We start from the raw sequence: 12,966 nt of genomic DNA, 5'->3' as shown, positions 1-12,966 counted from the left end.
CTGTTTGACTTGTTCCTATCAACCAGGATTTTTATGAAACAGCAGAAAACTAACCTGTAGTGTTATTTGTGAATTAGACGAACCTCAGCTCGTCAGCAAAATTGTAGCTCTGCTGTGTTTTCTTGCAATGAGTTACTTGTTTAGTGGTTTTTTTGCAGTTGTCAGAAATTATACCGGAGGGGTTGTTCTTGTGTGTTGTAGGTGAATAATGTATTTATATAAAATAACTGTCCAAGCTTTACTATATTACAAGTTTTTTACCTTATGACTATGCAAATGGCTTAAGGTTGACAACATGGTTCACTGGCACAGTGACACATACCACATAAAATTAAAGCACATAACAACACAACCAAATGATGGATAAATAAAAATTGCATCTAACCTACCCTCACGGTCTTCTCGGCTGGGAATAGATCAGCACATTTTGACTAGGCACAAGTGCACTGGTTTTTAGATGTAATTGTGTTTTCGCCTTTAATTTATTTTGAAAAAAATCAAGTGTCTAAAACAAAATTCCATTCCATCTTTAAAAGAACTTTTTGTAACTATTAGGAAAAATTATCTTGCTCAGTTTTGTTTTGTGGATTCACTTGTCAATAAAACACACCTTTGTACAAAAACTTGAAATAAAATCGAATTTAATATTGTGTCATATATGATATAATTATTTGTTATATTTTTTTAGAGTGGAGCAGAAGAATGTAACTAACAACTTGCTGGACCTGAGTATAGAGAGTGTTGGGGTGACTGAGACACAGATCCTGGCTCCCACCACCACTACGCCGACCAACGGCAAGCTGGTGAATGAGGACAATGTTAACTTCAACACAGGACCTCCCACCAACCCCTTCATCCCCTACCAGGACAACAAGAAACAGGACACTGTCAACGGTAAGGCTCTATCTACGAACCATTGATATAACGCTTTGCTGTCTACAAGTTGCACAATTTTACGATACAAAGTCTTATGAAATCTCTTTTCTTCACTTAAACACTTGCAAGCCAATCACTGTTGTATGAACATTATCAAAAATATATGAGACAATATGTCTGTGGTAATATTATATGGTACTAGTTAGCATGAAATGTTTTAGAGAAATTCTCTAAGGGACTTTTTTTTAATCTTGCTGATAGAAGGTAATTTGACATCTGACCATGTCAATGATCAACATAATCAGATCTAAACATGTATAGAGCAATATCATTACAAAATATTCAACTGTTTGTTTAGTCATTTGTTGCGTCAAATATTAATTAGGCTTTCATTCTATGGCTGATGTTTTGAGTGTATGTACAGTATCAGCCATACATGTTTTGTGGAGGATGTAAGAAAATGATATATGCAAACCTGTTACAGATGAGTTCATGTTACACAAAGAGCAGTTCACACTTCCCAATTTTTAATGAACCTAGGTATACGATTCCATATCTGATTTTCCATTCAAGACTTATGTTTCTGGTTTGATAAATTCGTTAAAAGTCAGAAAGAGTGAGGGATTGTAACATATGTTTGGAGGGAATAACTCCATTTTGAGCCAATAATGTAATATTACTCTGTGTTTATTTTGTCAAAAATCTGCAAAACAAATTTTATTTTATATACATATTGGGAGACAGATGTCTATCCTAGGGGTAACTCTCAGATAGTAATGAACTGTTCTTATGACACTGTTAGGCTTGTGCGTAGATGAAATCTCCAATCCGGTACACTTCTGCTACCCTCACCCATTTCACATGCCAATAAATTTAACTTGTAATGCGTAACATGTCCCAAGAATATTATTTTAGATACATCAAAAAGCTCAGACAGATATATTCCACTATTGAAAAATGTTCATTGGTGGGTTGTAGTTTTAGATGGCACCTAACAAGAAGCCTGTGACATGTTAAGAAACTTTTATTTTCACCATATTGTGAGGAATAAAATGGAGTGTAAAATTTATTTAAGGTTTGAAAATGTTAAGTGATTACTTTAAGAATGCTGAAATTTAAATTCTTTGATTTAATTTAAATATTATTTTACTGTGTAACACTTGTTTTGATGATACATCAACATGATTGATTTTCTTTTTTGTTTCAGATTTACTATCATAAGCTAGGCTGTCGTCATTGGAAATGAACTATTTATGTAGAAAATAATTTAATGATTACGTGCTGTATTATCTATAAAGTGATTTTATTATCGCGAAGGTTTGAATGGAACTTGTACATACGAAACTTTGGGTTGCGAACTAACGATTGACATAACTGGTTTGAAAATACTGTATTGTCTATGTTACGTGTTATCTATTGTGTAAGAAAACAGTTTTTGATGATGGTTTTATGCTGTATGTTTATATCTATCAATGAGATGGTTCATATTTGTATTTTTGTAGATTCTTTGCTTACTGTTAACGATTTCTGTTTGGTTGTACAAAAATTTGTTATAACGATAATGGTATTTAAAAAATTATATTCAGTTAACTCAATTTCTGTTATCAGTTGCTTTGAATATAGTTAAACTTATAGAATTGAGTCCTCGATAAACTGCGGTATTGCGATATAAAATGCTACTATTATGATATCAATGTGCTCGAAGATTTGTCGTCAACTGTAAATATATTCCCACATTTTGGTCCTACTTTATATCTCTCAGCGACTTAGGTGACCGATGTATAAACTGATTAACGCTGTTTTCCGATCATTATTTTTGTTACTGTAGATCCCTCGCTTAAACTTTACATGAATGTTATAAAATATTGGTGCACCTGCATTTCGCAGTAGTACGATGATATAAAAGGGAGTCGTTGTTAGCTAGTGTGAGCCAAAACAGCCTGCGTGCTGTTTACTGTTATTATTCCGACTAACAATAAGTTTTATAAAAGAAAACTATTGTATATTTGTTTTTATAGATTATTTATCATCTGAAAAGAGTGCTGTTCACATTATACTGTATATCGAGTTTGTTCTAACATAAAATGAAATAAAACAAGTTTATCCAGTATTTGTGCAATCATCTCGATCTCCCGAGAATCAGCAAAGGCAATATTTATCAGTAGTTCCAAACATAATATTGTACATCAATAATTGACTGTATTGCTTTAACTACTCTTAATTTAGAATTAACGTGTAATGTAATTATTAATATATTTAGATTAATTATGGCCTTAAATGTTTTTATCTATTTATTTTTGATCGATGATGCAACCGCTGTTTTAAATATTACTATTTTTACTACAGTCACTTTGAAAAAGTTAGATGGAATATATAATAATGTGATGAAAGTTGTAGAGAATGTGGGGGAGCACTTGCCTAGTCAGAGAGTGGATGTAGCTGTATATATTGGTACTGTACCCTCACCTTGCGTACGCGTAGAGATCGTACAAGTGCTCACCTCAGCTGTATGTAACCTGGACTAACCATTAAATACATCAATCAACTTATCGTCTCTTGTTTTATATTACTGTTCACCTCCTCCTTCCTTTTGTATGTTTCATAGTGAAGATTTTGAAAGTTACAAACAGGTAAGTTTGAAAGAATTGTTGAGTATTTCGTAATTATGATGGGGTAAGTACTGGCGACATATTATTTCCATTAATGTCCATGTTAATACACTGTTAACCATACAGTCTTGGCTTTTTGTTCATAGTTGAGTTTACAAATGTGTTTATATTCTTAAATGTTTTAACACTATTAACCCATTGGCCTACAACTACGAGTTATCTTGTAGTATGGAAAAAGGACCCATATGTACAACTACGAGTTATCTCGTAGTTGTGTAATACGTTAATAAAATCCAATATATATTATTAATACAATTGGATAACACATAATTGTATTATGTGTTATTAAAAATTATATGTATTAATACAAACAAACACATAAAAATTTAATGTTTGTCGGTTAATCTACATTACTTTATCTATTAAAAAAAGGTTTTGTAAACGAAATAAATTACGTCATGGATGAGAACAATGAAGTATAAACAATGCAACAGCCGAGGTCAGCTGAGAGCAGCGGACAGCTGTGTTGCCATCTACGTCGCAATTCAGTAGCTCTACAAGGTTATGTTATTGTTTACGTTCATTTTATTTTGAGTTTAAAAATTATTCAAAAATGTATAAGAAGTGATTTTGAGATTAATAATGTTTTGTTTGAAAGTGAATTTGAAGAAAGTGAAGAATCTATTGTAATTGAAAGGCGTAAACGTGACATGGATTGTGAATCAGATTCTTGTGATGAAGATATTTGTGATGCAAAAAATTATGCAAAATTAACATTTGTGCCCTATTTTTGCATAAAAGTATGTTTAATTTATAAAATAAATTAGTTTTTAACCCTTTGGACGCCAACGCCCAAGGCTGCCGCCCTACCCATCACGCTAGCGCCCGAACCAACTGTACTAGCCAAAACCGCCAGCCTTGTTTTGACGTTTTTGTAACCTATTACACTTTGCTCTGTATTATCCTTAGTTTTTATGTTAATTGAATGTTTATTTTTTTTATTTGTAGGAAATTATATGCGCTATTGAATAGTGTTTTTATGAATAGCATTTAGAATGGAACTACATTGTTTATGATGTGGTAATGCCTAACCAAAACATTTGTTTACATAAAAATTTCACTTCAGGCCAAAATATCGGTACGAAAATAAATATTTTTACCTATCGGTGATATTTTTATTCGTTACTGATATTATATCTAAGACTGCTCACAAAAATTCAGAACTGAAAGTTGAAAAATAGTTTCACAAAATATACTTTTAATTAGTGTTGATATTAGAAAAAAATGTACTATAACTAGAATTAATTTTACAATAGGAAATACGTACATAGTTTAATACTTACATAGTATTAAAATGAGAGCATCTTCTCACTACTATAAGTCTATATCATAGATTTTCTTCAAAAAAGTAAGAAAAATCTTTGTCAACAAAATAATTATTTACAAATATATATACATTTGTCCCCGTCACTTCTAACGTGTGTTTAGGGAAACACAATGGTTGGACACTAAACTGAACAAAATTGATTACAGATAGTCTTATTAACTTCTAAAATAGTCCTAAACAGTTTAAAACAGACTTTTCAAGTTAAAAAATATCTTTTAAAAGATGTTTTTCTCGAACGGCTGATCAATCGGACGTTGGCGCTTTTCGCCCAGACCTCGGTGGTCCGATCAACCGGACGTTGGCGTCCAAAGGGTTAAAGGGCATAAATAATCAATGTAGAAAAAAAATATTTGCTTTAAAAATTCATGTTTCAAAATATATAATTGTAAAATTGTTTATTAAAAATAAAAAAAAGTTTTTTCTTAAATAATTTGTAAAGGGTGTCTATATAAAAGTCAGTGTAAATCTGAACAATTTAGTAACAGTTTTATGTAAATATGTTAATATTTACTATTTGTACGGTTATTTATCTAAAACACTACAATTTGTGTAATATTTGCTGGCCTAACAGGGCCCAGCACTGACAGATATGGGAGGTATGGCAATGGTTTAAGATGTATGAATTCAGTTCAAACAGCTGACGTCAATGAGTTAAGTTAGAGCAAGCTACTTAGAACAAAACATGCAATAAAATAAATTAGCAATAGATGTTTCAACCCAGGAACACTGCATATGATACATATTGTAAATGTTGACCGTCTGAAACATTGGACTATTTCATTCTATAGAGATAAGGTGACAGCTGTTTTTGATGATTGTGATTTGAAAAATTTGTTTCCAATACACCTAATAAAAACGAAGCCAATAAAAACAAAATTAAGAACATTTACTGTTAATACCAATAACAAGGCTATAATAAAAAATTGTTAAAGTAACACGTTGCAAAACGCCCAATATTGACTGTTCCCGATATGATGATCAAAACTGGATGTTGTTAATTTTATTGTACACGTGTTATTTGTGTTCAATATGAATAAAAAAAGCAATTTTAGTTCAATAAGATATTTATGCATGCACGATAATTGTGAATGCCCAGGTAATCAGCCACACGCAGGTCAGGATATAATTGTAAATCAAATTTTTTATAAATTAATAACTTATTACTACATTATTGAGCTTCTAAAGACCAGAAAATTCCATTAAACCGCCCTGACTGTTACCTGAACATGGCACAATCCATTAACAGATCCTCCCTTCTCCCCTTATTTTTACACTAGATAAAAAATATATTACAATCACAAAATCACTATTAATTTACAATATATACAGCCCATAATATATATTTTATACAGATAGCAGCACAAAAGAGATAATACAGGGTGATTCAAAAAGAATACCACAACTTGAAAAATTGTATTTAATGGAAGAAACATAATAGAACCTTCTGTTATACATCATTACAAAGAGTATTAAAAAGAATTTTTTTCACTCAAAAGCAAGTTCAGAGATATTCAATATGACCCCCTCCAGACACTCAAGCAAAAAAACCCGATACTCAAACTTATTCTAAACTCTCAGTAGCATATCAGGTGTAACAGTTTAGATAGCTGTTGTTATTTCTTGTTTCAAATCATCAATGGTGGCTGGGAGAGGTAGCCAAAACAACCTATAAGAAAAAATCTCAGGAGGTAAGGTCAGGACTTCTTGGAGGCCAGTGATGAAGTGCTCTGTCGTGAGCTGCCTGGCGGCCGATCCATCGCCTCGGGTAGTTGACATTCAGGTAGTCACGGTCAGATAAGTGCTAATGTTTTGGCGCTCTATCCTGCTGAAATATGAATTGTTGTGCTTCTTCTTCGAGTTGAGGGAACAGCCAATTCTCCAACATCTCTAGATACTGTAGTCCAGTTAGAGTAGCACCTTCGAAGAAAATGGGACCTAAAACTTTGGCTGAAATTTCACAGAAAACGTTCACCTTGGAAAAGTCACGTTCATGCTCAATTTTTCCCCGAGGATTATCAGTGCCCCATATTGTGCCGGTTGACTTTCCCGTTGGTGTGGAAAGTAGTAGCTTCATCACTAAACACAATCTTCAAAACAAAAGATTCATATGCTTCCATTTGAGCAAGGATAAACTCACAGAAATCGATTCTTTTGATCTTATCAGCTGCAGAAAGGGCTTGAACCAATTTCAGACGATAAGGTTTCATTACTAACCTTTTTCGTAGGACTCTCCATACAGTTGTTTGTGGAAGTTGCAGCTCTCTGCTAGCTCTTCGAGTTCATTTACCTGGGCTGCGAACAAATGCTTACTGTATGCGTGTTACATTTTCATCACTTGTGCACGGCATCCAGAACTTTTCCCTTTGCACATACACCCATTCTATATAAACTGTTTATACCGACATTTGATACACCACCTATCAGGAGATTGAACACCATACTTCCTTCGAAATGCACGCTGAACAACTGTCGTCGATTCACTTCTGCCGTACTCAATAACACAAAAAGCTTTCTGTTTAGCAGTCGCCATCTTGGCATTAACTGACGCTGACGCCTTTTGAAAAGCGCCTCAAGTGAACAAATGAGCAATTCAATTAAACTTTAGAGCTTCCATAATTAGCCGAAATATAGTGCTTAGCTCTCCTTTTATTTCCTGCAGAGTTATAAATTTCTAAAGTTGTGGTATTCTTTTTGAATCACCCTGTATAATAAATTACACTATGACTGCCTGGGCAGGGCCGCATTTACAAATTCGGCGCCCCTAGGCCTACAGACCAAAGAGCGCCCCCCCCCCCCCCCCAGAGGACTCTGATTACACTGACGTAGAAATCCAGTAAATTTCTTAATTACGTAATTTTGATGAAAGATAATTACAATAGTATATATATATATGTATATATATATATATATAATAGTATATATACATATATAGGAGTGTTTTGAATAAATAAAAGCAATGAACCAATGAATGAGTCAACGTCGCACCCCGGACCTAGTTGACCTTGGCCACCCGCCCCGCCGAGCGCCAACACCACCCGCCGCCGCAACTTTTTTCTTTTGTGTACTTTAAAATTTATGCGCCCCCTAAAATTTTGCGCCCTAGGCCTGGGCCTAGTGGGCCTATAGGGAAATGCGGCACTGTGCCTGGGTAGCCATGAATTCAAACCGAGGAAACCAAAAGTTAATACACTTCATCTAGAACAAGTTTAAAAAGTATTATACTTATTATGCATGTACCAGAGTATTAAATTCCAGCATGTGCCAGAGCAAGAAAAGTATTCAACATTATGGATACTGTTGGCTGTTAGCCGCAGTTTTGACAAGTGACTGTTCTGACAGTGATCCTCAGTGAACGTTTTAATTACCAATTCGACTTTTCGGCCTGATAGTCTTTGAAGGGTAACACTTAACAAATAAAGTTCTGTTTTAGTCCACTAAATTAATCTATTGAGTAAATCAATACAGCAATGACACAAGAAATAAGGAAACGCTAATGATATAATCTCTACAATGATTATTTATTTAAGTGCAGAAAGTTGTACTCAGAAACATGCTTTTATAAGTTGTAGTAGCAGCCAGTCTAGAATAATATACTAACATGTAATATTAAACGTAGACCAGCTATGGTTTTAATACATTGTGGACAAGGACGTAGCCAGCAAGGGGGTCCAAGGGATCCGGACCCCCAAATTTGCCATATTTTCAATTACTTTTTTATTAAACGATTATTATTATTTAAATAATTCAATATTACTGACATGTACTGCTGGAAGATCGTTCTCAACAAAGAAACAGGTCAAGAACTTATTAAGGAACAAAGTGGAGCCTTACTCTCTGTCCACTACGGAAAAATATCAGTTGTCTGGACTCCCCAAAATAGTTTCCTGGCTACATTCTTTTCTGTGGCCAGCCATATTTGAGGATTTTGTGTTGAATAATAAATTAATTTGTGTTAGTGTGTAAAATGGAAAATTTAAGTGACTGGCAGTAGAAAATCTGAAATAATAATAAATATTTTAATTTAATATTCATTTTTAATAATTTTACTTTCTTAAACTATTAGTGTTGCATGTAAATTATTCAGCAGAAAATATAGACTGGAGGTATCTAAAATACAGGGTTTCAAGTTTGGAACTGACCTCCGATCTGTTAGATGATTACAGATAAGATTGTTACACTCAGGTTTATCAATATTATACTTAATAATCCACATTTTCAAGAGATTTTCACTTTGTCATCATATCAGAGAATGTCTTGAAAATCTGAAATAAAACCATAGGTCGAGTAGTTAATCAAATGCTTGGTTACTAGAACACAACATCGCAAACAGGACAACAAAAGGTTCACTTTTGCCTAAATGGTGGCAGTAAAATATTTAATTGCTCAAATGAGCCTAAGACAAATTTGAAGTACAGTTTTATTTACTGAACTTTGTATGAATTAAATGTTTGAAATGTTCTCCATTCGTGGTCTGACAGAATGCCAATTGGTTGTAAAAGCTAGATACTGCATTTTGGACAAGGCATATCTTGACCTTCTTGTTCAGTATGAAGTCTGAATTGCACCAAATCTGTAGTTAGCTTGAAGAAGCCGACCAGACCCAAACTGAGCTTTAATAATCCAATTGTTCTATAAGCATAAAAAGAGACAGTGCCAAATTTATTGTAAGAGTGAAATGAATTGGTTGTTAGTCTACAATGTAGCTATAATGCCCAATATTCTAAAAGCTTAGAGCCAATTTGCTATAAGTTCACAATCTAATATTTGTTGACGTTCATAGAGAAATTTCCTCTAAAAAATTGAATGTCATCTGCCCTAGTTTTAATGGAGTTTGAAATGGGAGGATATCAAAAGAGTTAAAATGTGAAATAAAAACTTTTTCGAATCATATTTTTCTTAGCTAACACGCTTAAAACCAACCATTAAACATTAAAATGAATTAGTGTCAGCTAACCATACTCTGGCCCATAAAGTGGCCTCTTTAATCTAGTAATCTGATGGTGATTTAATTACTATTTAGTGTCTGAAGTTTAGTTGTAAGTGTATCAAGCTAAAATAAATATCTGAGAAAAAAAGAGATGTTTGATATTTTTAACCCTCTAAATACCTTTGTGTTTTGATGTCCACCAAAATACTGACTAATGATCTATTTCTTTCTTAGGAAAAGTTCCTCTTTTGATTTCAAGAAATATTTAGTGTAGTATAGTTTGAGCTTGACGTTTTTACAGTTGAATGTCATTGATATAACTGCAGACCTGCTGTAATTTTCATACAATTGGAATAACTGACAGCTCATGCCAAAGCTCTCAGATGTCTTAGTTATTTGTAAATTGTTTCAGTTACAATCATAAATAAATAAATTTACACAGGAATTGCAAATTAATTTGCATTGTTCTACGTGATTGTTTCAAAATTTAAAAAAAGGCTTGCACTAATAGCAACTTGATTGCTTTATGAAAATTCCTGAAATAGCATTCAGTGAAGTGGAGGGTGCAGTGGGTTGACAGTATAAACATAGAATCCTAGTAAAACTATATCAGAACATGAATAATTTACAACTGTACATTTAATTATTCTGTATATTTAGCATACTTTGTCATTACATCCTGCATGTGTTTGGTACTTTCTATTAGTGCTGTAATCTGATTTGAAGGTATTCTCAGACAGGATAACAACACATAAAGAGTGTTGTGTTAAGCTCCAGTTCACCTTCCTCTCAGTGCAGAACCCGAAATTGGATGATACCACAGACTTGACTCCTAGATTTTGGAGTCATGTTCGTCTGAAGAGTGTACCGAATGGATGAAACACATGGGGTGGATACCGCTGGGGTCGTAGTAATAAATACTTGATTTGTAAAGTTTACTTATACGTTTAATTGTGGCAAATAAACACAAAAGCACCACTTCTAGATGTTAAATATAAAATAATGTATTGCCACATTGCTGCTAAACAGAGTGATAATGAACTAAATGATGTGGGCCTTAATGGTTGCAATGTTGTATGGGAATTTTGCATACGAACTTAATTATAAAAATTTAAAATTGACTTCCCTTCATGTTGATGTCGACTCACAGGCACAGGTGTCAGCATCTTGGCTCGACATTGCAGCTGTAGTCGGAAAAAGTGAAGATTAGTACACTAGAAGTTGTACTCATAGTTGAAATCAAACTCAGAGACTTGAAGTTGAACTTGTGGACATAGTGCGCGAGGTGTTTCTCGGCAACAAGATGGTCATTTACTAAGTTCTTGAGAGAAAAACTTTACACGTGCAGTTAGGTTATTAATCCACCCAGAATTTAATTCCAAGAACATCGGATGTAACTTATATTAACCAGTAAGTACTAACAAGGTTGCAAAAATATGTATTGTATAAAATACAACTAAATAACGGTACAGATGATTCAATAGAAATTGGTGATGAAGAAGCTCAAAATTAACTCTACATGGAATTGACATTAGACAATGTAACATTCGACAAGTCTGTGATAGCTTTCGATTCCAATTCCAGATGCTGGACTTAGAGGAAGGTGAACTGGAACTGAACTCAACATTTGCATTGAGTAAACCCTTCTCACCATAGCTACTTTACATGTAGAACATAAAGAGGTTTAGGGGGAAATATTGAAATGTTACTTAGTGTTTAATTCATTAGATCATAGAAGCTAGGGGCATATTTCTGACGACAAGGCAGCACTGTAGTAGAAGAATCCTTTTTGTTTAATTAGATTAATTTAACCATTTCTCAAAGTTCTGGTGTAAATTTTTAAATGGCTCATACCCATATCATGAGAAAGAAAAGGCTGATTCCTCCTCTCCCCTATCACCAGTGGAATATTGTAATGAGTTTGTACTTCCAAAATTCAAATCCTTAATTAAGTGGTAAGATCACAATTAATTTAGAAATTTATTTCTAGTGATCACCTCCTATTTCACTGTTGGCCAACATCAATAATGAAATTAGTGGTGTTCGGATTACACACCTAATACAATTACCACTCATGGATTAAACTATTTTACTGAGTATTTTTTTGGTAATCTGATGATGAGGCCACACAGTATCTGCTGTGCATTATGATGGCCATTCCTAAGTGTGTATTTCAACAAAAGCAGACCACTAGTACATATAAAATACTATCCATTGCTGCAAGACGTCTTATTCATATGTACAGTCAGAATAGCTGAAATAGTTGAAGAAGTCTGCTTGATTTGACATGGAGTCAGTAATGATATTAATAAATTAAACTCTCAGTGTTTATTAGCATATGACAATTGCTATACCTCTTTATGTGGAACCAAATGACAAATGCTGTTCGCTCTCCCATTTGCTATTCTCTGACTCATTCGCCAACAGATTGATGATTAAATAACATATACCAAAATGTAAGAATATATTAACTGTGAACTGTGTTTAAACATTTAATGGTTCATTCCATCTGAAGCAGTTTGAGGAACATTCCTTTTACTATGCAATATTCTCTTCATGAGTTGTAGCAGATATGAAGTGAATAGCGTTATATTTCACAACAGTCCATAGATACTGCAATGGTGTAGTAGAAGTAGTGCAATTCCATAACAGTGATGCATATATTATTACTTTAGTTGTCATTTTGGTTTCTGTTAAAAATTTCATTGGGTTGATAGCTGATCACAGCCTTCACAAAAACAGTTGGTAAACATGTGCTTATTATCCATAGAACATTACCTCAAACTAAAAGCAAATACCAATATTACAGAAGTAAAGTAGTAATACAGTTATTTAAAATACAGTGTAAAAGAGGTATTTTAATAAACATTTATTGTTAAACTGATAAAGCTATAATTACGGTCCTGAAGAATATAAATTTTTACCTACAAAAATGATAACAGAATTAGTTTATATAATACCAAAAATGAGTACACTTCCCTGTGGACTGGTATATTTGAGTCACTCTTCTTATATTACTACTCTAAAACTAATCTATAAATGAATACAAACAAAACCATTTTTTTATAATAACAGGATAGGGGATGGAAATGGTTTACAGTTGCAAGGTTATATACAGTATTATTGGTGAAGAGATATAGGTTTTCTAAATTTAAAATCTGCCACAG

General features: G+C 33.3%; 1 protein-coding gene across 7 annotated transcripts in view; it reads left to right on the top strand.

The window, feature by feature from the left end:
* The window catches only part of LOC124360164 (ensconsin), a 43,612-nt gene extending 40,186 nt beyond the window's left edge, over window positions 1-3,426 (top strand). For 6 of the 7 annotated variants that reach the window (XM_046813545.1, XM_046813541.1, XM_046813544.1 and 3 more), the window contains 2 exons: window positions 689-894; window positions 2,084-3,426. In XM_046813545.1, the coding sequence (XP_046669501.1) occupies window positions 689-894; window positions 2,084-2,097 (220 nt within the window). In that variant the 3' untranslated portion in view covers window positions 2,098-3,426. Of the gene's footprint in view, window positions 1-688; window positions 895-2,083 lie in introns of those variants that run through there. The other variant, XR_006922215.1, reaches the window with a different exon arrangement.
* The last annotated feature ends 9,540 nt before the right edge of the window (window positions 3,427-12,966 follow it).

Source organism: Homalodisca vitripennis, chromosome 4 (assembly GCF_021130785.1).
Source record: "Homalodisca vitripennis isolate AUS2020 chromosome 4, UT_GWSS_2.1, whole genome shotgun sequence".
NCBI classification, from domain to species: domain Eukaryota; kingdom Metazoa; phylum Arthropoda; class Insecta; order Hemiptera; family Cicadellidae; genus Homalodisca; species Homalodisca vitripennis.
Note: the sequence above shows the minus strand (reverse complement) of the source record. Positions and strands in the feature narration are given on the sequence as shown.